Source organism: Dromiciops gliroides, chromosome 5 (genome assembly GCF_019393635.1).
Source record: "Dromiciops gliroides isolate mDroGli1 chromosome 5, mDroGli1.pri, whole genome shotgun sequence".
Lineage (NCBI taxonomy): Eukaryota > Metazoa > Chordata > Mammalia > Microbiotheria > Microbiotheriidae > Dromiciops > Dromiciops gliroides.
Window position 1 is genome coordinate 93,898,375 of NC_057865.1, and position 26,768 is coordinate 93,925,142.

Consider the following 26,768-nt stretch of genomic DNA (forward strand, 5'->3'; position numbering starts at 1 on the left):
GCTGCCCCAAGACCAATTTTTGTTAAGAGAAATAGGAAGTTGACCACAAGGTGATTTGGGGGTGGGGGTGGGAGGTGGAGGAAGGTTGGAGTTGATAGAAATTCAGGATGACTGTTTACTAAGGGACTTTTAAAAGGTTTTGATCTACCTTTTAGAGAGATTCCTCATACTAAGATAGGAGGGAGAAAGGTCCTTGTGGTTTTGGAAAATATTTATTATTCAGTGTTCTCATCACTGGCAAAAACTACTATCCTAAGAGGAAAATGTAGACATAGTTATAAGTGTAGTATCATGACTCTGAAAAAGAGCATAAATTTCTTCCCAGAGCCTTCTGAAAAAGGTGACAATTTTCTGAATCACCCTTTGTAAGAAATTATCCTCATTTTTACTGATGTGGGGAAATTCATTGTTTTTCTGGCACAATGCCTGTTTCTCCAGATTCCACATTTCTGTTTCATTTTGGATAAGTTCCTCAACCTGAATGTAGGTCGCATTGCTATACCAGGAGCCTCCATTGCCCTTCACCATGGAGTGGACCATTGCTTCAAACTCCCTGAATTGAACTTCCTTCTCTTCTCCTATTGCATCATTGTTGAAAGTACAGTACCTTCTCCCACACCTTTCTATCAGTTTCACAAAGTCCTGGTCATCATATTTCTGTACAAAATCATCTATGTTCTCCCCCTTCAACCCATCCTTTTTAGTGAATAAGAAGATGGTGTATTTCAGCGCATCATCTCCAAAAAGCAGTTGAATGAGTTGAATGGTTTTCTTCTCTTCTTCAGTGAAGCAACCCAAAGGCATTACAAGAACAAATACATGAGGCCCTGGGGAAGAGATAGCCAGGCACTTAGCAAGTTCTTGTAAAGTTTCTTGGTTATTTTTGTCTGTATCAAAAATGCCAGGTGTGTCAATCACTGAAAATATCCTGTTATTCCTTATGCTTCTGGCTTTTTTGCATGTCTTGGTTACTGAGACTGGGGATAATTCAGATTTAAATGCTTTCCAGCCAAGGATAGTGTTTCCTGTTGCACTTTTTCCAGATCCAGTCTTCCCCAAAAGGATAATTCTTACTTCCTCAGAGTACCAACTGTCAGGTCCAGGTCCTGCTGGGAAAAAAAAAAAAAGACAGACTCATAACTTCCTATTACAGATTGAATTGATGTTAGAAATGAGTTTAGAAACTTCTAAAATGATCACTTTATTCTTCAGGTGAGTGCCAAAGTTTGGGCCCCTAGCTTAACTTTGTTATCTGCTGCCTCTGAAGGACCCGGCCTCAGGATCTGCAGACATTTTCTTTCTTTTTTTTCTAATATATTTTTACTGGTATCCTCTGGGGTTTGTTTAAAATATCACCATGATTTCTGCCAGCATCTCTTTTTTTCTTCATCTTCTCCTTGCCAGAGGACCACCCCACTTTAGTAATATTTTATTTATTTATTTTTGGTGAGGCAATTGGGGTTAAGTGATTTGCCCAAAGTCACACAGCTAGTAATTGTTAAGTGTCTGAGGCTGGATTTGAACTCAGGTCCTCCTGAATCCAGGGCCAGTGCTCTATCCACTATGCCACCTAGCTGCCTCTTTAGTAATATTTTTAAAGGAAAAACAAAAGGAAAATCAGCACATGTAATCAATACATTCTTTACTTCAGTACTTTCTATCAGCAAGAATCCCTAAAATAGCTTTTATCTATTTTCCCTAATCTTGAACCCTTTTTCATCCTCCTTACTACCTCTGCTATTGTTGTGCCTTACTTCATAGTGAACCATCCCAAAAGCAACATAACTCAGGGCAGATTTTGCCAGAACTCTACCTAGCATGAGGGAAATAGGGCTTTGTCCCCAGGGTACAAATATTAGGGGAGGGGGAGTAGGCTTCTTTTCCTAGGCTACAATCCCAGGGCCTCAAGCTCTCTTTCCAATCCTCCTCCCTGTCTTTTTTCTCCTTCTTTCACCAACAAAGTGAGGAACAGATGGGTAGGCCTCACATTCTCCCAGCTGCTATAGACTATTCTCTACTTTACCTCCAACTTTGTCCCCAGTCAGGGGTGTACTGGAGCCATCTCATACTAACTCCCATGAACTGGTTATTAAATTTTCATTTTGACCCTTTACAGCTCAGAAATCATCAAAAGCTACAAATCAGGGCATGATTCATTGTGTAGTTTGGTGTCTAGACTTGAGAAAGTGATGGAGAAAATGTTAATATGCAGATTATACTTTCACATATGTCTTGCATTTTAAGGGAGCTAGTTATTAAACATTTACCAGCATAGCATTGCCCCCAAACCAGTTGTAGTTCTTTCCACTCTGGTCATCTGCTTTTTTAATTGTTCCAGGGAGTCAATACCTTTCCTAAAATGTGGTGACCTGCTTCTCCTGATGTGATCTCACCCAGAAAGTGTCATTTATTATGGGCACCAGTCCTCTCAGAACACATGACTCTTTCTTGTTTTGTCAGCTAGGTTACAGTGGATAAAGCATTGGTCTTGGATTCAGGAAGACCTGAATTCAAATCTGGCCTTAGACATTTACTAGCTATGTGACGCTGGGCAAGTCACTTAACTTCTCTCAGGTTGTTTCCTCATGTGTAAAAAATGGGCATAAAAATAGCACCTACCTCTTAGGGTAGTTACAAAGATCAAATGAGAACATATATAACATGCTTTGCAAATCTTAAAGTGTTATCTAAATATTAGTTACCAGCACCACCATCATCATCACCCTGTTACCTCATAGGGAGTTTATAGTCTCCTGACATCTGTAGGTCTTGTTCACATTGACTGTTGTTTAACCAAGCTTCCTACATCCTGTTCTTCTGCCATTGAGTTTATTATCCTAGAGGGGTTATGAAAATACAGGACTTCCTTTTAAGGAAGGATCCCAGGGTGTTCTTGCTGACATTTCAGAAAAAGCCTAGTATTACCTACAAACATCTGTAAACCCTCTGAAGGGTTTGCTGATGACTAACATCTTCCATTTTGTGTCCATTCTTATTCCTTTCAGTTTCTAAATGTGACATTATTCAACAGGGTAAGAGAGAAACTCATGTGAAAAAGCTCTAGAAAATGAACTGTGCTTAACTGTACAAGAGAGGATTCTGAAAAAAGAAAGGGAAGAAATAAGCATTTATTAAGTGTCTACTTTGTGTCTGGCATTGTGCTAATTGTTTTGCAAATATTCTCTTATTTGATCCTCGCAAGAATCCTGAATGGGAGGGGATATTATTTTGTCCATTTTACAGTTGAGGAAACTGAGGTAGACAGGTTAAGTGTGTAAAGAATTAATTGTTATTTGAGGTTTTTATGATCCCATCTTTTGGCTAGAATTTTTAAAAAGCCTCAGTGCACACACTTGCCTGGGGCTCCGCAAACCTCATGGTGCTCCACCCACTGGTTGTAGCCGTTGCCATGGCCCTGGTATCTCATGTCATCGCTACTTGCTGATGCCTACATGGGCCTGGCAAAATTATAATGACTGGAAGCCCAGTGAGGGCAGTCATGTGACTGTTAGAGTGGCCAGTCAATTGGCTGGGAGCTGTGTGTGGTCAGCCTGGGGTCTGCTGGGAAGAAGGGAGGTTTTTCACCATTCTAACTTGAAGCTGGAAGGTGACAGGATGCTGCTGTGTGTTCTCAGCTGATTCCTGGGTGGTGGTGTTTTTCAGGTTGTATAATTTCCCTTTCCCCATTTTATTTCCTTTTCCTTGATCCTACTGATCCTGTTTGTGTTTTTTTTAAGTTCGTTCTTGTTAAAACAAACCCTGCTCTGTTTTGTGGGAGGCTGTCTGTCTCCTTCCTTGCCCAATATTGCGGCAAGCCGCTTAGCTAACACTCCCCAATTAAAAATTGGTCCCCCAAGTGACTTGTCCAAAGTCACACACCCTTCTGAGGGTAGGGGAAGAAAGGTCATTGGAAAGTGAAAATGATATAAAAAGAGGTAGCATAGATAAAACATATATTATTTTCTTCAAGTGCAAAATAGTTTTGCCCAAGATGTCCCATAAGGATTTATCATAGACCAGTAACAAAGAATGCTGTTATTAAAATTATTATTATTATTATTATTTAAAAGGCTTAGGGGGCTTTATTGAACTAGGTAATGTCTAAGGCCAATTCTAGAGTTTGGATTAAGGGGAAAATGAGATTCAGGAATCTAGAAATATCCAGACTAAATGAGGGGTCCCCCCTGTTATAAATGTACACAGGAAAGAGTCTGATAAAAACCATCAACAGAGAGGTGTAAATGACTGATATGTCTTAGTGTATTACCAGTCCCAAGGGTAATAGAGAACAAAGCCAAAAGGGAATTAATCTTTAAGTGCTTACCATAAAAGATGTTAGTATTCATATTGGGGAGATCTTTTTTTTTCCTAGTGGAGTAAAGAGGGAGGCCTTTCTGAGGCCCTAAAATCTCAACACTGATTGAACTGCCCCTGCAAAAGTCTAGTACCCACGTTAGAAGCCTGATATTGCCTGGAATATTTAGAAAGCTCCCCACTTCCTTTGTCTATGTAGCTTTTGAGGGAAATCATGAACATGAGTGGGGACAGAATAATAGGGAACATTTTGATAAAGACAAGACATAATTTGGATGAAAACATAGATAGCAGGGTCATCAAATTTGGAACAGATATGAAGCTGAGACCCATACCTAATATACTGGATGACAACATAAGGGTTCAAAAAAATAAAGAAAGGCTCAAAAGTCAGCTTGCTCTGATGAAGCCAACTTTAATAGCGATACATATGAATGCCTATACTTGGGTTGAGAAGATCAGTTTCATAAGTACAGGATGGAAGAGATTTGACTAGCAGGCAAAAAACAGACCCTGCTCTCAGGGAGCTAACCATCTCGTAGAGATGACATGTAAGCAATATGTGCAAACAAGGTATGTACGGGATAAATTGGGGGCTAATTTCAGAAGGAAAGCACTAGGATTAAGAATGACTGGGAAAGGTTTCTTGCAGAAGGTGAAATTTTAGCTGAGACTTGAAGGAAACCAGGGAACCTAGGAAGCAGAGAAGAGGAAAAATGTTCCAGCTATTGGGTACAACCAGTAAAAATACCTCGAGTAAGAGATGGAGTTTCTTGTGCAAAGTATAACAAGGAAGCTCGTGTCACTGAATCTCAAGACGATATAGAAGGACGTGAAGGAGAAGAAAATTAGAAAAGTAGAAAGGAGCCAGGCTATGAAAGACTTTAAAATTCAAACAGGAAATTTTATATTTCATTCTGGAGGAAATAGGGAGCCACTAGAGTTTCATGAGCAGGAAGGTGATATGGACAGATGACTTAGGCAGATCAAGGAGAAGCCCTTATTGGAGATTTTCAGTTAGAGGCTGGATGACTATTTCTTTTTGATACTGATGAAGGAATTCATGCTTCAGATAGTGAGTGGTTGGACTAAATGAAATCTGAGGTCCCTTTAAACTCTGAGATTATATTATTCTAAGAGATACTGTTTTAACACTATCCTGTAGATTGATTAGTTTGATAGAGGAGACATATGACATACATATGCATGTGTGTTATATGTAATATAACATAAGTTTTGATACATAGCACAAAATTGTCAAGGAGTCAAGATATGGAAATTAGGGTTAGGGTAGGGATCAATTGTTCAGTCATCTGCTGAAATTTTTATTCTGTTAAGATTAGACTATACGAATATTTTATTTACATTGCCATCAATTTCATCTTTTAGAAAGCAGAAACAAGAAAAATGAGTACTCAAAACAATTCTGATTAATAAAGAACTGGTTAATGCAGGACAAATCATGAAATCTGGGGATAGAATGATTGTGTCATACTGGAGTTTCCTACAATCAAGGAAAGGTACACAATTGATGTGATCAAACATGTATCCTAGAATAGGAAAGTAGACTTCAAAAAGTTTAGGGGAAAGACAGGTATGATTTCATGGCCAGAAACACTAAAATGGAAGACAGATCAAAAGTGATAGAAGATTCTCAAAATGTGCAGCACAGATTCATTTCAATGGTAGAAAGAAAGATTACTTAGAGCTCTGTGCCTGCATGAAAGGAAGAGCTGACCAGAGCTTGGGAGAGGAAGTACTTGTTCTCTTCCTCAATGAAAAGACTTTTGCAAATGCCAGGCTTGAGATCTGGATCACAGATGAAATTCTGATAATGTAATTGGGAATAATCATAATAAGAAGACAAAGGGAAAATAGAACAATAAGTTTCACATAGAATTTTCTCATAAGCTCAGATTTTTAAAAATTATATACTAAAATGGGAACAAAATGGAGCCAAACCCAATGTTTACCAGTACAGTGCCTTGAATGTATTTGGTGTTTAATAAGTGTTTATTAAATTGAGTGAAAGAATACAAATGAGTGGAATCAATCTATAAGAACAGTGCCAAGAAGGCTAATGCCCATTATGGGCTGCAACTAGTAAAAAGATTAGAGAAAATAAAAAGGGCCTTTTAAGCTATTTTCTGAGCAAGAAAAGGAATTAGGGAAAGACAGTTCTGCTATATGGGGATGGGTAATATGATTGCATATAGAGAGATGCCATAGAGAACACGAAACAACTCAAAAGCTACTTTGTTTCTGTCCTTAACATTATGAGGAATGATATTCAGCCTAGGAAATGTAAATAAATATAATTAAAAGTAGCTTGGATCAGTGATAAATAAAAAGATGATGTAAGAGAACCTAAGAACTTTAAATAAGTTCCAGGAATCCTTGGGATAATTAAGAGAGACCTATGAAGACTTATAAGAACTGATGCAAAGAGCAGTGAGCAGTTCCAGGGGAACAATGTATATAATAATAATGTTGTAAAAGCAAAAACTTTTGAAATATTTTAGAACTTTGATAATAATGACCAACTTCAGCTGCAGAAGACTGAGGATGAAGCCTGCTTCCCATGTCTGGACAGAAAAGTGGCTACAGAAAAGACATATTTTCAGACATGGCGAATATATGGATTTGTTGTGTTTTACTATGCTTATTTGTTATAAGAGAATTTTTTGAGGGGTGGGGTCAGAGTAGTAGTGATGCCCCGCTATAAAAGAAAGAATAACATCATCATAGTTAGTATTTATAGAATGTTTTAAAGGTTTGCAAAGCACTTTACAAATATCTTATTTATCCTCACAGAAATCTTGAAGGGTAGGTGCTATTATTGACCCCATTTTACGGATGAGGAAACTAAGGCAGATAGAAGTTTAGGGATTTTCCCAGGGACATGGAGCTAGTATCTGAGGCTAGATTTAAACTCGGGCCCCCTGACTCCAGGCCCAGCCCTCTATCCACTGTACCACCTAGCTGGACAAAAGAGGACAGAAGGGATTCGAGAGGGAGAGCTTTGAAACTAACAAATTGAATTTGTCAAAAAATTTTTGGGGGAAAAAACCTGGGCTGTATGTGACAAAAATTCATATTTTTCCTCTTTCTGTTCTTTGTATATGGAAATCTTCATCTTTGTTGGATTTGTCAAATTAAAAATGACAAAATAACTAAAATTTAAGTCGTAAAATTAAAAAAAAAAAAAGGTCTTGGTTGAGCCAGACTCCACCATGATACAGGGATGTAATAGCTGAGATGATCTTTGAAGATCTTGAAAATGCCCTGGAACACCAGAGGTGGGCTATGGCCCACTTGGCAAACAAGGGAAGGACATGAATGCCTCAATCAGCAGATTAAGAGCTCCATGGGTGGTTCCCAGAAGAATTCCAGAAAGGACTTTTTAACCAAACCTAATCTTCGCATAACTTCCACCCATTTCTTCTAGTTCTGTCCTCTGGGGCCAAGCACAAGTGTGATATACTCTCTTCTGCATGATGGCTTGTGATCACCTAGAATGGTAAGTGGGGCTCTGTAGTAGTAAGCATGAGTTTATTAAGGATAAGGCATGAGAAATTTTCCTCTCTCTCTCTCTCTCTCTCTCTCTCTCTCTCTCTCTCTCTCTCTCTCTCTCTTTCTCTCTCTCTCTCTCTCCCTCCCTCCCTTCTTCCCTCCCTCCCTCCCTCCCTCCCCTTTCCCCTCTTTCTCCCTGCCCTGCCCCCCCTTACTCACAGGGTTGCTAGATTGTTAGATCCAGGGATAGTGCATTTGGCCCAGTGAATTTGTATTTCAATAAGACATTTGATTAACTCTCTAATTGTGTCTTTGGGAAGATGAGAAACCTAGGATAAGTGCTAGTATGCTTAGATGTAATAATAGGACTTCAAAGAGCCAAGATGGCAGAGTAAGCAAAAAAATTGCCATAACACTTTTATATTCATGTCCAAACAAATCCTGAAACAGCAGAATGAGCAAAAAGATGGAGTGAAGCAATGTTTTAGCCCAAGAAACTTGGAATATAAGCAAGTAATGTCTGCCTCACTCTGGTAAAAGGGGAAATGCAGTCCAGGACAGGAAATACCCCAGCAAGCCATAAGCAAGCCAGCAAACCAGTGGGAGATCCTGAGCCCTAGTGCAGTGAAGCAGGCAAAGGCCAACAGCAGGACTGCCCCCTAGCCAACCAGTACATGCTTCAGCATAGCCAGAGGAATGGGCAGACTGCAGCTCCAAGAACCACCAGGTGCTTCAGAGTAGCCCCCAGGGCAAATGAGCAACCTCCAGTAACCAGACCTTCACATACTTTAGTGTAGCCACAGGGAAACATCCTATCAGCCTCAGCACATGCCAGAAATTAGCACTAGGACCCTGGGTCAGCACCAGGTAAACTGCCAGACCCCTACAGCTTCCAGTAGCATGATCTACCCCTCACCCCAGCCCCTCAGCATAGCAGGAGAGAAGAGGGTCCTCTTTGGGACTCAGAGCATCATCAGTGCAGCACCATGTAAACATCCAGGGACAGAAGCCCCTGGCAAAAGAAGCCTGAGACAATGCCCCTTGCATCCCAGGAGCAGAGCTCAAATTTAAAAGAAAGGAAAAAGGCCAAAAATGATGAACAAAAAAACAACAAAAAAAGAACCTGACTATAAAAAATTATTGTGGCGAGAGGCAAGACCAAGACACAAACTCAGAAGGAGACAATAATGTCAAAATAACTATGGGGAAAATCCCAAAGAAAAAATGGGAAATAGTCTTGAGCCCATAAAGAACTCATGGAAGAGCTCAAAAAGGAGCTTGAAAATCATATAATGGAGGTAGAAGAAAAATTTTGGGAAAAATGTGCATCATGTAAGAGAATTATGAAAAAAGAGTCAACAGCTTAGAAAAAGAAAATAATTGCTTAAAAAATAGAATTGGCCAAATGGAAAAGGAGATATAAAAATCTACTGAAGAAAACAACACTTTAAAAAGTATAATTGGATAAAGGGAAAGGAAGTACAAAAGCTAACTGAGGAAAACAATTCCTTAAAAGTTAGAATTGGGCAAGTGGAAGCTAATGATTTTATGAGACATCAAGAATCAAACAAATTCGAAAGAATGAAAAAATAGAAGAAAATATAAAGTACCTCAAAATAGGTCCAGGAGAGACAATGTGAGAGTCATTGGACTACATAAAAGCCATAATCAAAATGAGGACCTAGACATCATATTTCAAGAAATTATCAAGGAAAACTGCCCTGAAATACTGGAAGAAGAGGGGAAAATAGGCACTGAAAGAATCCATGGGGGACAGCTAGGTGGTGCAGTGGATAACTCACTGGTCTTGGATTCAGGAGGACTTGAGTTCAAATCTGCCCTTAGACACTTGACACTTATTAGCTGTGTGACCCTGGGCAAGTCACTTAACCCCCATTTCCCTGCAAAAAGAAAAAAAAAAGAATCCATGATCTCCTCAGGAAAGAGATCCCAAAATCAAAACTCCAAGGAACATTATAGTCAAATTCCAAAATTATCAGGTCAAGGGATAAATACTGCAAGTGGCCAGCAAGAAACAATTCAAATATCAGGGAGCCACAATCAGGATTACTCAGGAGTTAGCAACTATAACATTAAAGGATCAGAAATCATGGAACATACTATTCTGGAAAGCAAAGGAGCTAGGACTACAGTGAAAAATAACCTACCCAGCAAAATTGAGCATAATATTTCCAGGGGGAAAATGTTCATTTAATAAACTAGAAGGATTTTTAGCTTTGATAAGGAGAAGACCAGAATTAAACCAAAAATTTGATCTCCAGTATCAAGACCCAAGAGAAGCTTAAAAAGGGAAAAAAGGGGAAAGAATACATAAGGGATTCAGAGGAGCTGAACTATTTATATCCCTACATGAGAAGATGATACTTGTAATCCTTAAAAATTTTACCACTAACAATACAGCTAGAAGGAATATACATAGATGGTACGGGTATAAGGGGAATTTGAGGGAATGACATAAAAAATAATTAAGGAATGAGAAAGTACACTGGGCTCAGAAGGAAGGGAGAAGTAGAATGGGGTAAATTATTTCACATGAAGAGGTGTGAAAAACATATTACAGTGGTGAGAAAGATGCGAGGGTGGACGATGGGCATTGGTTTAAAGTTACTCTCATCAGTATTGGCTCAGAGAGGGAATAATATACACAATCAATTGAATATAGAAATCTATCTTACCCAAGAAGAAAGTAGGAGATGAGGAGATTAAGTAAATGGGGGAGGGAGGACTGACAGAAGAGAGGGCAGAACAGGGTAGGTGGTAGACAGAAGTGTAGTTAGATATATTTGGAACTGATTGAATAGGACAGTTCCAAATGGTTGGAGGGCAGAGCCTTGGGCTAAGCATAATTTCCCCCCCATTTTCCACAAGCTATACTGCTTTTGGACTTCTCTGAAACTCTCCAACATGCCCCCACTATGGGTTCCTTTCTCCCCCATCTCCCCTTTTCAGCTTTGTTTTTTTTTTCTTTTTGGCAGTGCAATGAGGGTTAAATGACTTATCCAGGGTCACACAGCTAGTAAATGTCAGGTGTCTGAGGCTGAATTTGAACTCAGGTCCTTCTGAATCCAGGGCCAGTGCTTTATCCACTGCGCCACCTAGCTATCCCCATTTAAAATATATATATATATATATATATATATATATATATATATATATATATGTATGTATGTATAATTTTATTACATTTATTTTTATTTTATTTTAGGGCAATGAGGGTTAAGTGACTTGCCCAGGTCACACAGTAAGTGTCAAGTGTCTGAGGCCAGATTTGAACTCATGTCTTCCTGAATACAGGGCTAGTGCTTTATCCACTGTACCACCTAGCTGCCCCTGAGGAATGCAATCTGAAACAACTCTGAGGTACCACATTACACTTATAATATTAGCTAATATGACAAAAAAGGAAAATGTCAAATGTTGGAGGGGATAGGGGAAAATTGGGACACTAACATATTGTAAGTGGAGTTTATGAACTGATCCAACCTTTCTGGAGGTCACACTGACACTATGTGCAAAATGTTATAAATCTGTGCATAATCTAACACAACAATCATATTTCTAGGTCTGTATCCCAAAGATATTTTTTTTAAAGCAAAAGAAATTATATTTACAAAAATATAGGAGCTCTTTTTGGGGTGGCAAAGAATCAAAAGTTGAGGGGAAGTTCATCAATTGAGGAATAGTTGAACAAGTCGGGGTATATGAGTGTAATGGAATGCTATTGTGCTATAAAATGATGAAGGACACTTTCAGAAAAAAGCTAGAAGGATTTACATGAACTGATGAAAATTGAAGTGAGCAGAAGCAGGAGAACATTGTACATAGGAATAGGAATATTGTGCAGTGATCAACTGTGAATAAATTCTCAGAAACACAGTGATCCAAGACAATTTAAAAGGATTCATAATGAGAAATGCTATCCACTTCCAAAGAAAGAACTGATGGAGTCTGAATGCAGATCAAAGAATACTATTTTTTCATTTTTTTCATTTTTTCCTTGCTTTTTGGCCTGTGCTTTCTTTTACAATATGACTAATATAGAAATATGTATTGCGTGATTGAACATGTATAACATGAATCAAATTATTTGCTGTCTTAGGAAAAGGGAAGGAAGGAGAGAGAGAATTTGTAGGTCAAATTTTTTAAAATGAATGTTAAAATTGTCTTTTACATGTTTGGGAAAAATAAAATATTATTTTTCACATGTTTGGGGAAAATAAAATATTATTTTTATACAAAGACATGGATGACAACCATTCTGGAGAGCAATTTGGAACTATGACCAAAGGCCTATGGAACTATTCATACCCTTTGACCCAGTGCTACCATTGCTAGGTCTGTATCCCAAAAAGATCATAGAAGAGGGGAAAGGACCCACATGTACAAAAATATTTATAGCAGCTCTCTTTGTGGTGGCAAAGAATTGAAAATCGTGGGAATGCCAATCCATAGGGGAATGGCTAAACAAGTTGTGGTATATGAATATAATGTAATACCATTGTGCTGTAAGAAATGATGAGCAGGAGGATTTCAGAGAAACCTGGAAGTGAGAGGAACAGAATCGAGAGAACATTATACCCAATAACAGCAACAAATTTGTGATGATCATCTGTGATATACTTGGCTCTTATCAGCAGTGTAATGATCCAAAACAATTTCAAAGAACTCATGATAGAAAATGTTTTCAACATCCAGAAAAAAAGAACTGTAGATTATGAATGCAGATTGAACCATGCTGTTTCTAATTTTGGGCTGGTTTTTTCCCTTCTCTTTTGAGGTTTTTCCCTTGTGCTCTCATTCTTCCTTCACAATATCACTAATGCAGAAATATATTTAATGTGATTGTACATATATAACCTATATCAGATTACTTTCTGTCATGGGGAGGAGGGAGGGAATGGAGGGTGGGAGAAAAATTTGGAACTAAAAATCCTTTGAAAACTATCCTTACATGTAACTGGAAAATAATAAAATACTTTTATAAAATTAAAAAAAAAAACAAAGACATGGACAGGATGGATATGTAACTCTCTTTGATATATCAAGGGTTGCTGTATGGAAAAGTGATTAAAATTTTGTTCTGTTTGGCTCCAGAAGGCAGAACTAAAACCCATGGATGTAAGTTATAGGGAAGGTAGGTTTTAACTCAATGAAAGAATTTTTTAATAACCACAAAAATAAAATAAATAAGCTGGTTCATGAGAGAGCACATTCCCTATCAGTGGTGGTATTTATCTAGACTAGATGTTGTATGATCACTTTTTGGAGACATTGTAGAAAGGTCATATGATACAACCAGAGGTCAGAAGAGGTGACCTGCTATAATTCCTTCCAATTTCAGGATTTAAAAAAAATTGTTATTATACTAAAACTGTCTTGAAATTTTCAAATTAAGGAATTTAAGCTGACTTTTATTTAAAAAAAAAAGATATGCCAAAGGCCACTTTCTATATACCTGGAATTCAAATCATAGCTCAAAAAAAAAGTAGGGTATTACTGTCACCTAGGTATGATTTTCAATGATAAGAATTTTAGGGACTTTGTTTAATTATTTGAATTAATAGGTAGCTGATCTACCTGACATTCTTCTGGGAGGGGGAAGAGTAGAATTTGATTGATCAGAGGTGCCTTGATCAACCCCCTCACTAAATAGACTCTTACAAACTGCAGAGAAGTCTCTCAGAGTCTGACCCTCTATAATTTCATTGAGTGGATTGTGAAACTCAATGAAAGTCTTCTGATCCAGTCCAGCAACACTTCAAATATTCCAGTAAGGAGAAACATCCTTATGGATTCTAGTGGCCAAAAGCCCCTTACCAGAGATGGTATCTTCCTCCATGGTACAGAGGGTCCTCACTGAGTCACTCTTGTCACTGCTCTCACTGGTCCAGCTGTCTTCATAAACAGCTGAAACTCGGAACCTGTATACAGTCTTGGGTGTCAGTCTGTTAATGTCATAGCAATTCTCATTGTTTCCTGTTCTATGTTCATGCCATTCTCCTTCCCCCTCCTCATCCACAGCTTCAGTCTCCTCTCTGTACTCTATTCTATATTCTTTGATCTTGACTCCTGCTCCAACAACACCTGGACCTTGCCAGTGCAGGGTTACAGACTGTGGTCCCACCACAAGAGCTTCTGGCTTCCCAGGAGGGCTGGTTGGGGGAAGTGTCTTCACAGCAGGGCTCACATCACTGCTCTCACTGAGCCCCTGCTCACACACTTCAGCCAGCCTGAACTGATACTCTGTGCAAGGCTTTAGGCCATTCACTTTGAATACTTCTGGCTTTTCAGACACAGGAATGGGGGTCCAGTCCCCTTCCCCCACAACCTTGTATTCTACTTGATAGCCAATGGTCCTCTCCCCTTTCCCAGATGTTGAGGTCAGTATGAGCTCTACACAGTCATGTGTGACCTCACCAATCTGGGGAGGGAAAGGTTTGACTGGTAGCTCAAAGTTGGTGCTGACTTGCAGTCCCTTTTCATAGAGATAAATGGAGACTCCCTTGTTCTCCTGGTCTGGGATAGATGCTACAACAAATTGAGTCTTCTCAGAGGAATGATTGGCCTTGGCAAACATTGAGAAAGATTCTGCCAATTGTATTGCTTTTCTCCTTGTCTCTGTGTCCTCCACCCATGAGGAGTATGTCTTTTGCTCCCAGTCAGGATTGAATGATGCCGGATTCCGTAGCCACTGTTTCCAATCTGCTAAGTAGGCTTCCTCCTGCAAGGAGGTGAGTGCAAATACCAGGACAAATCTCTGAGGAGAGCCTAGGACCACACTGTCCAACTCACTCTGGTCAGCTGTGACTCTAACCTGCTTCAGGATGGTGAGGTAGGAATTTACCACTTTTATCTCATGGAGCTTCTGGTGTAGGAATTCTGAGAGCCTCCTAGAACTGAATGGGGACTGGCTTTCCCTAATTAAAACACTGGTTAGCTCATCTTCCTCTGCTCTGCCTGCACGGATCACAGGTAAGACTTTGGCTATATTATTCTGTAAAATATATCTGTGCTGCTTATTTAGCTCTTGGAATAGCATAATCTTTTCTTTGGTTGCAGAAAAGACTAAGAATTCTGGTGCCTCCAGTATATCATTACACCTCTTATCATATTTTGATAATTTCTCCAGAATGTCCTGGGCATCACATACCAAGCTAATGCTGATCCCTCGAACCAGCCTGGCAGCCTTGGGGCTCAGCTTCTCTAGAGGGTAAAGCCAGACCTGGAGGGGCACCCCTTGGCCCCTAAGAAGATTAGGAAGAGAGGCATAGACTTTTACTGCATCTTCATAAGTCACTGGATTGGTCTCAAGGACAAAATCCCCATAAAACTTGCACCTGAATTCCTTGCTTGATGTTTTCATGCTTTTCTCCATTTTCATTTCTCCCTCTACTTTTCCTGCCATTTGAGGAATCTTCTCTACTGCAGCCTTCAGTCCTCCTTCTATATCCCTGACATTTTCATGAGTGGAAACCTTCTGATCAAACACAAAGAAAGCCTGGGCCCCATAGAGCACCGCTATGACCACGTGGGTGGCTGTGCCATTATCAAACACTTCAGGGTAAGAGATGTTCTGATAGCCCAGGTGGTTCATCGTTAGCTGGGAATACTGTGTAGTCATGGTGTACTTGAGAGTCATCCGGACTTGCTGGTCAGATGTCTTGGTGTCACATAAATATTTGGCTGAGCCTCCTATTTCAACCAGCCCCCCCAGCATACTTGCTTTCAGCTCCCCAGAGACATTCATGGCATTGGTCTTCTCATCAATAGAGTCAGAGGTGATGATGTCAAAGTCGGTCTTGTATTGCTCTTCTGTTTTCACATTTCTCTCGAGGGTCTCTCTGTCCCACAATGTGATGCCTAGAATGGGACAGAGACCTTAGGGAATAAATGGCAGTTTGCAGAGGGGCTACAGCCTCTCACTTGAGGGTGTCCTTTCCTGCATAGACAGTTGGGCTTTGGAGGCAGCATCTGCATGGAGGTTAAGCAGAGCAAGAGGGACAGATGCCAGAGGTGGAGAAAATCCTGACCTGGAAAAAACCTTTCTGCAACTCCCTTGTTCTACTGAGTCTTCCATGACTGATAAAACAAACTCTCACAAACCCTCTTCCTACTCTGAACCCCTGAATCTGGATCCTCATTCTTCCTACCCCTGAGTCTCAGTTCACATCTCCTTACTCTGAGCCCCTCTGTTCCCTCCACAGGTAGGGAAGCCTCTCCTCTCAGTTTGGGGATTGCGTCCTAAAAAAGCCCATATTGATAGGGATTTCTCAGGGTTTACAAAGCACTTTCCTCCCAACACTTCTACGAGGTAAGTAGTGCTATCGTCCTTAGCCCCATTTTATAGACAAACTGAGACTCACCGAGATGATGATGAACTTTTTGAATAACCCACAGTCAGTAAGTGTCAAAGTGAAGCCTTGATCTTCCCCCAAGAGGAACCTCCCACTCTGCCTTCCCAAATAGAGTGCAGGACGTGACCCAGGGTGAGGTCAGTGCCTGGTAAGGGTTCTCAGAGGCAGTTGTGTAATAGGGGTTTTGAGACTCCCAGAGCCCTTCTCCCCCCCCCCCCCAAAAAAAAAGAGCTTGGATTGAATTTCTTAAGTCCAGCCCAGAGTCAGAAAGTTACCTCACTCAAAACCACACCCACCTGAAAGCCTTGTTCCCACCAGAGGATCTATTCTCTGGGCTCTGACATCAGCACAACTGCACCGAACCACCCTCAAATCCAGTGAACCAATAGATTTGAATGATGGTAGCCAGTTAGCTTTGAGCATTGTGGAAGGGCAGGCTCTCCTCCTGCCCACATCAAGCTAACACAGACACTCGCTTTTTTTTTGGCCTGGGAATTTGATGAGAGGAGACACAACCCACCAGGGTTCCCCATTTTCTCTCTTCTCTCTCCTAGGTAGGCTTTCCTATTTTTCAGAGCCATGTGTGCTCTCTTTACTAATATTTAATATGCTTTAATAAATGCTTAATGCCCTAAACTGGTGCAGTAGCCTCTAATTTCTAAGTAACAAATATATTATAAATCCCAGCTAAATTCCCTAACACTTGGGGAAGTAATAGGGTGACCACATATAGTTTTACTCGCCATACAGGGCAAATCCTCTCCCACAACACAGGGTGTGTCTGACTTACCTCAGCCACTGAAGCCCCTTGGGAATATCATTGGCTCTTTTTGTTAGATCTTGTAGAGATTACCTGTTTCCTATATCTGCCCAATGGGGTGAATGGGCCCCTCTCCTAACTTGCCCTCCTAGGCTATTCCCTCCCTTGTCTTTGATGCCTGGCATTGGAGTACAGTATATTTCTGATGGACTGACATTTGTCAGTACATGGGCTCTCCTTTAATTAGAGCAGGGTAAAAATCTAGTTGGCTTCTGGCTGGGAGAAAGGACAAGGTAACAGATTATACTTCCTAGCTCTTTCTGTGACCCTAACCTTTTTACACTAAACATTCTTCTCCTAAAACCCTTTTCTGACATTCTGCTCCCCTGATTTCTGGAATAAGGTTTTCACTTGAGGAGAGTAATTACCAGGAGTGAAAGTATCTGTGCAACAGTTGTAGAGTGTCCCTGGAAGCAAGGGACGACCAACAGCTGGTCTCTGCAATGTATTCTCCAAGTCCATTGTGTTCTTTCCCTCGAATTTTCCTATGGAAGAAAATTGAGATTTGAGGAAGTTGTCTGTGAATTCATGGCCTTAGACTGCTGCTGTCACAGAGAAATTCCCTGTCCCTCCTCCCTCTAGGATCCCCTAATCTCTTATAATCAAGAGTACTTTAGGGAGATAGAGGGTGTTCTGGAGCAGGATGACATCATTCTTTTTGAGGGGAACAAAGGAGCCAGATCCCACGTAATTGTTTATCTGCTTAGATTAAAGTTTATTAAGCTTTTTGTTGTTGTTGTTGTTTCATGGAAGCTTAGGCAGTCTGGTGAAGCCTTTAGACCCTTCTCAAAATAATGTATTTAAGTGCATAAAACAAAATACATTGGATTAGAGAGGAAAAAATTATTCATGGACCCCCAGGTTAAAAACCCCTGAATGAGAGAATCATGGATCCAAACTAGGTGAGAGGATGCTGGTAGGGATAGAAAATAATCAGGAAAACTAGCTTAGATGGTTTAGTGTCATCCAGATTGAACTAGGTGGGAGCTTCGATATAACTATCTAGCTTACTTTTATGCATTATTTCTGAATTGATACTTTCTTTTCCTTTATAAATAAGTATTCTTGCTTAAAGCCAAGGTAGCTGGAGGATATGGCAAGGAAAAGAGGTTGTGGGTTCTAGATGCAAGTACTAAGATAAAGTAGAAAAAGAGAAAGAAAGGAAGAAAGAAAGAAAGAAAGAAGAGAAGGAAGGACGGAGAAAGTAAAGAAGGAAGGAAGTGAGAAATGATTATTTGTAATCAATATTTTAGAGATCCAATCCTAACTTCCCCATTCCAAAATCCTTATTGATAAGATAAAGCCAACTTTCATCGGTCCTGGTTGGGGCTATAAACCCCACGGAATCTTGATAAGATAAGATTGACCCTTCTAAATTCTTGCTAGGGCCATAAAAATTTGGTCTGGTGTGAAGATTCCCATTGTGTCCGGTTAAGGAGAAAGGCCTTTTATTTAGAGAGGAAGACCTCTCCTCTGATAAAGAGCTAGGTACTCAGTTTATCTTTTGAAAGAGAATATGCATTCTTTGGATTGTTAGCCCAAGGGTGGGAGCCTGGCATTCATTAGCTCTTCATTTTAATATAGCCTACCTCCAAATAAAGTTGACCAATCATAGGTGATTAGGCATCCCTCAGGATTACCATGATTTCTTCTACCCCGGTCAGCATGAAGCAGTTTCAGAAGAATCTTCGTCCCCTTTCCTTATGTATAGAGAAGTGGGGAATGTTGAGGGTGCAGAGCACCCCAGAAGTTCTCTGGGGCACACCAAGGAATCTTCTCCTTGAGAAACTAAACCAAAGGACAGATAGGCCTAGAGAGATAAGCAGAACCAGATTGGACTGAGCTCCACCCTTCATTCTGATTTCCCTTACCCCTGGGGAGATAACTTTGGGTGTGGCTGCCGCCTTTGTGTCTTGAAGAGAGAGATGGCTTGAGAGATTCTTAGCCACCCCTCACCCAATTCCTCTAGTCACTACCAGTTGGGGGATGGTCCTCCCTCACTAAAGGAACTTTCCACAGTCACATGGTCACCCCTTCCCCCCATCAGTCCTCTATAAAAGCACCTGCCGGTCTCCTGTTCGAGGAGATTGGTACCTCAGAGCCACAGGCTTTGTTCCATGCCTATCTCCCCATGAGAAGTCCAAGGATTTCTTTCATGGTTTCCCTTCCCTCCCCCTTTCCCTTCCCTTTCCCCTAAATAAACTACCATCTTATTCTAACTGCTTTTGTGTACAAGAAGGAATAATTCTTTAAAGAGGAATTCCCAAGAACCCCAACGCCTAACCTCTAAACCCTTACACCATTCTCCCCCCCTCCCCCCATAACACTTTCCTGCTACCAATCATACAAAGCAGCATTGTTTCTAACATAGCAGTAGCAACAGGTGTTCAAAGATTGAGCAATATTTGGCTCAGGAGCACAGTCATTCGTATGTGCTACGGTATTGGGATCCCAACTGGGGCATCTTGTAGGGGCCATGTTCTCCTCTTCCTGGACCTACCAACAGATGATTGGTCATTTATATAATTCCCCGGGTTTTTTTTCCCATTTCTAATAATGAAACATCCATCATGTTTTGTATATCAGTCCAGGGAGGAATGTGCCCACAAAAAATAGATTTAAATTGATGTATATCAGCTAAGAGGTCTTCATCAAAATGAGTAGTTTGTCTCCACGTAGCCAAATCAGAAGGTCTAAAAGAATGATGTACTCTAATATAAAGCAAATTCCCTTGTGTATTTAACTAAGGCTTATCTATTAAAGGGAAAGTAGAGACTGGAGCATGTTGGGATATGCCCTCTCTCCACTAGTCTTATCATTCTGTTTCTCCTCAGGTTCAAAATAAGGAGGAAACAGATTAATTTTCTACTGGGTAAAGAGCAGCAGTCTTTTTCTTCCCTTGTTTGCTTTCTTCAGAAATCATAGTAGATAATACTTTCCAACAAACTAAATATTCTAACTGTTCCTCTCTTTTTTTTTTTCCTTAGGCAATTGGGGTTAAGTGACTTGCCCAGGGTCACACAGCTAATAAGTGTTAAGTGTCTGAGGCCAGATTTGAATTCAGGTACTCCTGACTCCAGGGCCGGTGCTCTATCCACTGTGCCACCTAGCTGCCCCTATCTTTTTTGTTTTTCCAAGAAATTTTGTATCTTATCTAGAATATAAATATCAGTTTCCAAATTTGGGCCAGAGGTTCCTAAGGTTTTTTTTTTGTTTTTTTGTTTTTTTTTTAGTGAGGCAATTGGGGTTAAGTGACTTGCCCAGGGTCACACAGCTAGTAAGTGTTAAGTGTCCGGATTTGAACTCAGGTACTCCTGACTCCAGGGCCGGTGCTTTATCCACTGCGCCACCTAGCTGTCCCGGTTCCTAAGGTCTTTACACCAATCAAAACAATATTTAATGGAAATTTCTCTATCCATTCCCTTGCCTATAGATAATTTTCCTCTGTCCCATTTCTCTAAAAATTTATATAAAGGAGAATCATTAAGAATTGATATTCTATGGGGGCAGCTAGGTGGCACAGTGGATAGAGCACTGGCTCTGGAGTCAGGAGTACCTGAGTTCAAATCCTGCCTCAGACACATAACACTTACTAGTGAGTGGGATGGGAAGTACACCCACTGACCCCTGTAATAGAGACTCAAGGAGAAAGGAGGCCAAAGCATTGATTTTATTTCTTTCAAAAGAAAGGTGCACCACACTCACTGGGACAACCAGGAGGTGTGACACACACTGGGATTAGGAAATCAAGCAGTTTTTATACTCTTTACAGATATCTAATTTGAGCAAAATGCGGTAATTGGGTTCAGCAATAAATCATTCTCCTGGAATGTTCAGCGATAAGTCTCTCTCCTGGGTTGTTAGATTATTTTGTAAAATTTTCTGTTTCTGCAACAATGTATCATGTCTACATAATGTCTCGGTGCAGACTCTATGAAGCAATTTTTAAGTTGATATGCCTATATTTAGAAAGGGGGATAGTAGCTTCCCATTATTGCCTCTCTCTAGAGAAAAAACAGAGAAAGAGAGAAATAGGGGGCTCTAAGGGGCTTTAAGACTTTGAGATCAGATCACTGGGCCGAAGGGGGGGGCACTTTCCATCTCAGTGGAGGGTCATATCCCTATGTCCCTCTCACTAGTTGTGTGACCCTGGGCAAGTCACTTAACCCCAATTGCTTCACTTAAAAAAAAAAAAAAGAATTTATTTTCTACTTAGCCTAGTTCCTATGTCACTCAGAGAGCAGACAAATGATCTGGCTTGTATTATTAGGCAAACAGAACCAGATACTATATCTTCAACAAGGGGGGGCTTCTCTAACTATTCAGGTACCGTGCCATACTAACCTTAAGATACAAGGGGGGCTTCTCTGAATAAGCAGATGCTATGCCACTACCCAAATGCACTCTGGTGGTGCTGACTGTGCAGACTAGCTTTTCCATAGCCATTCAGGTAACACCACAGGTAGTCCCAGCCTCTAAACACCTTCCTCTTTTCCCCAATTTTTAGTTATAAAATAGTTGTTCAAATTATAATTTAGAAATGATACAAACTATTGTCCTTTTATGATTTTTTTAGACTCTATCCTAATTTATTTCTATATATCCCTTTATACAAGATAAAAAAATCATAAATAATTCTAACGAAAAGTCAGTGATTGCATAACATAAAGGAAAAACTTCACATTTTAGTAAGCAGTGCAAAAAGCAGAAGTTCTTTTAAACCTAGGATCTACTAAGAATAATTTACAAATATCTTTCTCATTTAAACCTAAATTTAAAGTTACTTAGTGTCAGAAGGCTTAGAAGGAAAAGAAAAAGAAAAAAGAAAGGAGAATGAGTATCACAATCTGCAACTTGTTAAATACTCAAGGGCTTGAAGTAGGTCAGATTGGGTGAAGAATCTTTGATTGGGTCTCTCCCCCTCAAGAAGGGACCAGGAGCAAATAGCCCTAAGATTTGAGCTCAAAACAGGGTCTCTGGTTGAAGAAGGGAATCAAAAAGACAAAATTTCTGCCCAATCATGTCAGGGCCATTAAAATTGTGGCAAAAATTTCTACACTGAAGTGTTAGATGAATAAAATACCAAAGTCTCAAAGCAAAAAGAAAATAGGTTTGTGGAGAGAGAGAGAGAGAGAGAGAAAGAGAGAGAGAGAGAGAGAGAGAGAGAGAGAGAGAGAGAGAGAGAGAGAGAGAGATCCTGTCTCACAATAAAGTTGGTCTCAGGTATGGGACCCAAAGACCCAAAAGCTCAGGCTCCCCAGAAATTTATACCCAAAGAGTCCTCAAACATTCAAATATTACAAATGCAATGAATACAATATTTATGCGATAAGCAAATAGCAGTGTCTTCTCATCAATTGGTCCTCAATATCATCATTGCTAAGTAAAATGGCTCAAAACATACAGAATTGTGATATCATGCCTCACATTGTGGAAGTCACAGACATTGGTGGAAATAGAAAAGCCATCTGTATATTTAGAAAAGCCAATCTATCTCACATTTGTGACACTTTTAGGCTATTTGATGGGTTTGAGATGCCTTAATCATGTAGGGATGGTTCAATCTACTTGCTTTAACACCTTTTTCTTTTTTTCTTTCTTTTTTTTTTAACAGTTTTAATTGGTCCATAGCAACTCCAGAGTAGCTATTTTGAGTATCCTGACTGGTCCATCCTAACCACAGACTTGTGTAGAATGATACATAAAATGTATGAGAAGACAATTTAATCCATAAACATTTGCAACTTCTCTTAATTCATTATCATCCCCTGAAGCTTGAATCACATATATTGTTAAGGAATGACTTAAATCACATAGAAAAATAAGGAATGGGGAAAACCTCACTCATAGAATTGGAGATCAGCAAAGTTTTGTGGGTTTTGTTTTTTGTTTTTCGCAGGGCAATGGGGGTTAAGTGACTTGCCCAGGGTCACACAGCTAGTAAGTGTCAAGTGTCTGAGGCCGGATTTGAACTCAGGTACTCCTGAATCCAGGGCTGGTGCTTTATCCACTGCGCCACCTAGTCGCCAGATCAGCAAAGTTTTACTAAATAAAGATTTAAACCCTAAGGTCAAAGTACCCAGGTTGAGATCAAATATAAAAGCCCCCATTTCATTTAATGCCCTTTATAACCTTGCTGCTTCCTACCTTTTCAATCTTCTTACTTCCTCCCACATACACTACAATCTGGTGATTGATAATATTTAGCATTTATGTAGCACTCTAAGGAATTTTGCAAATCTATCTCATTTTATCCTCACAATAGCCCTGGTGCTATTGTTATCCCCATTTTACAGATGGGGACACTGAGGCAGACAGAAGGTAAGGGGCTTCCTCAGGGTCATACAGCTAGTAAGTGTCAGAGGATGGTTTTAATCTCAGGTCTTCCTGAATCCAGGTAAGTGATTTTGTCCACTAAGTCATCTATTTTAGTGACAATGGACTCCTTGGTATTCTTCAGTTTGATGTTCTCCATCTACAACATTCCATCTCCCATTCCAAGTCTTTGCACAAGCTGTTCCCTTTGCCTGGAATGCAGTCCCCTGCCCATAGCCTTGGCCCTATGGAATCTCTGTCTTTCTTCAAAGCTCAGGTCAGGGGCCACTTCCTACAGGAAGCCTGTCCTGATTCACCTTGCTAGTGAGTGCCTCCCCACGAAACACTTTGTACCTATTTTGTATTTCATTTTCTGAAGATACTATTTCCTGCCATGGAATGTCTTCTCTTTGAGAGTTGAGACCAGATATGATGCAGAAATCTAGGTAATGTTACTTCTTTATTCAAAAATTTTCAGTGATGCTTACCAAATAAAGTCCAAACCCCTTTGCCCACCCATCAAATCTTCCACCATCTGGTGCCACCTCACCATCATAGTCTTATCTTCTAGGTCTCCTCTCCATGTACTCTATGCTCTGGACAATTTACACAACTTTGCCTGTGCTCTCACACTTTGGGTCTTTTCTCAAACTGTTCCCCATCTCTAGAAGAGCTTGCTTTCCTTCTCTGCCTCTTAAATTTCCACCAATCCTTTAATACCCAAGTCAAATATCTCCTCTAGCAAACTTCCCCAAATTCCCCTAGTCAGAGATAACCTTCTCCTTCAAACACACACACACAAACACACACACACACACATATATAAATATATGGCCAAATGGAGGCCAGGGAGTATGTATGTATGTTTATATGTGTGTTTATGTGTTCTTATATATGTGTGTATGTGTGTATATATATATGCATATATTCATATACATAATATTTTTTCTACACCTATTTAGTACAATTATATACAATTGTGTAATACAGATGATGTATCATACAGGGCTGATTTCCCAGAGAACTTCAAGTTTTATTTTAAGGAAAAAAATCTGTTTTTCAGATTTTTCCTAGGAATCTTAGTTGTCTGTGATGGAAAAAAAATAGGAATCAGGAATCATTTCTTAACAACTTGATGGACTAAAAATATAGAAATTCCCTCAACCACCTGTTAACCTAATAGTAGAAAGGAAGGAGAAAGAAAATAGAGCAAATTATATAAAGTGGATGGTCTTTTCCACTCTTGTCATAACTCTTCGTTGTCCTTAGATAAAAGCTTACAGACTGGTCCCAGTGGTTACATTATCCCTGCAGTTTTGTCCAAAAGGACCCTTTTCACAATTGTAAAAATACTTGGTCACCTACCCTTGTCCTGTCCCTTGAACAGGAATGTCTGTCGATCCTGTGCACTCTAAAAGGGACTGCAAAGTAATAAAAACTAAGTCTAAGTTCTAGGAAGTTGAAGCTGCTATCAGCAGTTTCCTTAGCATGCTAATAAATCTCTTGCTTTCAGTTTGCTTTCAACTATCTTTGACCCATAGTAGTCAGATCCTTGCTGATGGGTCTTCTAAAACATATCATTCCTCTCCAGTGATTGAGAAAATTCTCCAATATCTGCCACAAACTGTTCCAAAATTGTTTTGCTCTTTCCCCCCTAAATAACTAATAATAATCAAAATATCTAGCATTTAACTACCCATCTCCAGAGAAAGAACTGATGAAGTCTGAATGCAGATTGAAGCATACTTTTTCTTTACTTTCTTTATTTTTCTTGGTTGTCTTTTTTAAAAAAATATAACTAATATGGAAATATGTTTTGCATGACTGAACATGTATTACATATCAACTTGCTTGCCTTCTCAGTGGGGGTGGAGAAGAAAGGGAGAAAATTTGGAGCTCAAAATTTTTGAAAAACAAACATTAAACATTGTTTTTACATATAATTGGGGAAAAATAAAATATTAAATCATTGGGGGAAAGGATATATAGCATTTATATAGTGATTTCAGGCTTACAAAGCACTTTATATTATCTCATTTGGTTCTCATACCTACTCTGCTAGGTAGACGTTATGATTACTATTCCCATTTTATAGAGAGTAAACTGAGGCTTAGAAGTTCATGTGGCTTGCTGAGGATAAAACTACCAGCAAGTGCTTGAGATGGAGTTCAAACGCAGATTCTCTCTCCATGAGGCCTTGTTGGCTATACTACCCAAGAAGTAGGATGGTATAGTGCAGAGTGGGCTGATCAGGAAAAATATGGGTTCTGACATGTGCTTCTTCTGTGACCTGGGTAGGCCACCTAACTGCTCAGTGCCCCTGGAGACTCTAAAACTGTTAAGCTGCAGAAAAAGACTAAGGAATGGCTAGAGAACTCTCCATGGGGAGCTTGGCATAGGCATGAAATGCCAGGTTGGATAACAAACTGGAAACCCCACATCCTGACTCTGATTTGAAAATATTAGTTAACTGAAATGCTCTTCTTCCCACAATAGGCTTTCCCCCTTTTGGAATACACTGCCTCTGGGAGATATCATTCAATATTATTCAATATATCATTCAATAATCTATTTAGTCTAGATTTGTCCCCAAGGGAGAAAATAGTCATACTTAACCCTAGCTTTATCTTCAGAGAAACAAGTCCCCTCTACTTGGAGAAAGGAAGAAAGACCTACAGTAATGGATTTGATTTTAACATCTGTCACCCCACCATAGGTGTCCTCTTTAGTCTTATCCAGACAGATCCTGTGAGAAATTTCTCAGTTCACCAACCACATTAGTGAATTTTCCAACTTCATAGTTCTGATGCTCATACAGTCACAAATATAGAGAAGGAGATCATTTCATCAGTGAAGAAACTGAGGCCTAGAAAAGTTAAATGACTTGCCAAAGGTCACTCAGGCAGAAAATATCAGAGACAGGATTTAAACCTAGGTCCTCTGACTCCCATGTTCTTTTCACTGCTCTGAAACAGTTCCCTGTCCTTGATTGATCTTGAGAATTAAGCAGCGTTTTTGCCTAACAAATCTCTTCTTATTCCCTTGCTAACACAGTCCACTTCAAAAAATCATTTTTGACTACTCACCATTCAGAAAAAGAGTGCTGACATTCCTGGAAGAAATAAACAACCTTTCATATCCTTTCTGGCCTTGAAATATTCTAGGCTGTCACACAGGAGATCTCTTCTTAGAAACGATATGAAAGCCATGCTTTTCTGATCTTCTTTCAGCTATCTTTAAACAAAAAAAATTTTTGTAATGTCAGGAAGTTCCCTCTAAGAAGGGTGTTACCAGAAGTGGTTAGTTTCGCTTTTCAGATTGTTTTTCCCTTCCCTATATGAAACAAGACATATTTTTAGTTTTTTTCTAAAACAAAAACAGATTCAGAGTTTAATTAACCTTGTGAAGCCAGACCCATGAGGTTCTATTCT

The 26,768-nt window shown here is 39.7% G+C and overlaps 1 protein-coding gene across 3 annotated transcripts; it reads right to left on the reverse strand.

The window, feature by feature from the left end:
- Positions 1–250: 250 nt before the first annotated feature.
- Positions 251–26,561, reverse strand: LOC122728040 (stonustoxin subunit alpha-like). Of its 3 annotated transcripts, none has more exons than XM_043966102.1 (4): positions 26,424–26,561; positions 17,391–17,507; positions 13,666–15,708; positions 251–1,106 (listed from the first exon to the last, which is right to left on the reverse strand). In XM_043966102.1, exons 2-4 carry the CDS (start codon positions 17,482–17,484, stop codon positions 253–255), a joined length of 2,991 nt encoding a protein of 996 aa, XP_043822037.1. In that variant the 5' UTR covers positions 17,485–17,507; positions 26,424–26,561; the 3' UTR covers positions 251–252. The 3 variants fall into 3 exon arrangements, with proteins under 3 accessions (XP_043822037.1, XP_043822035.1, XP_043822036.1); XM_043966100.1 differs by having other exon boundaries at positions 251–1,109; XM_043966101.1 differs by lacking the exon at positions 26,424–26,561 and adding an exon at positions 18,612–18,742 and having other exon boundaries at positions 251–1,109.
- Positions 26,562–26,768: the final 207 nt, after the last annotated feature.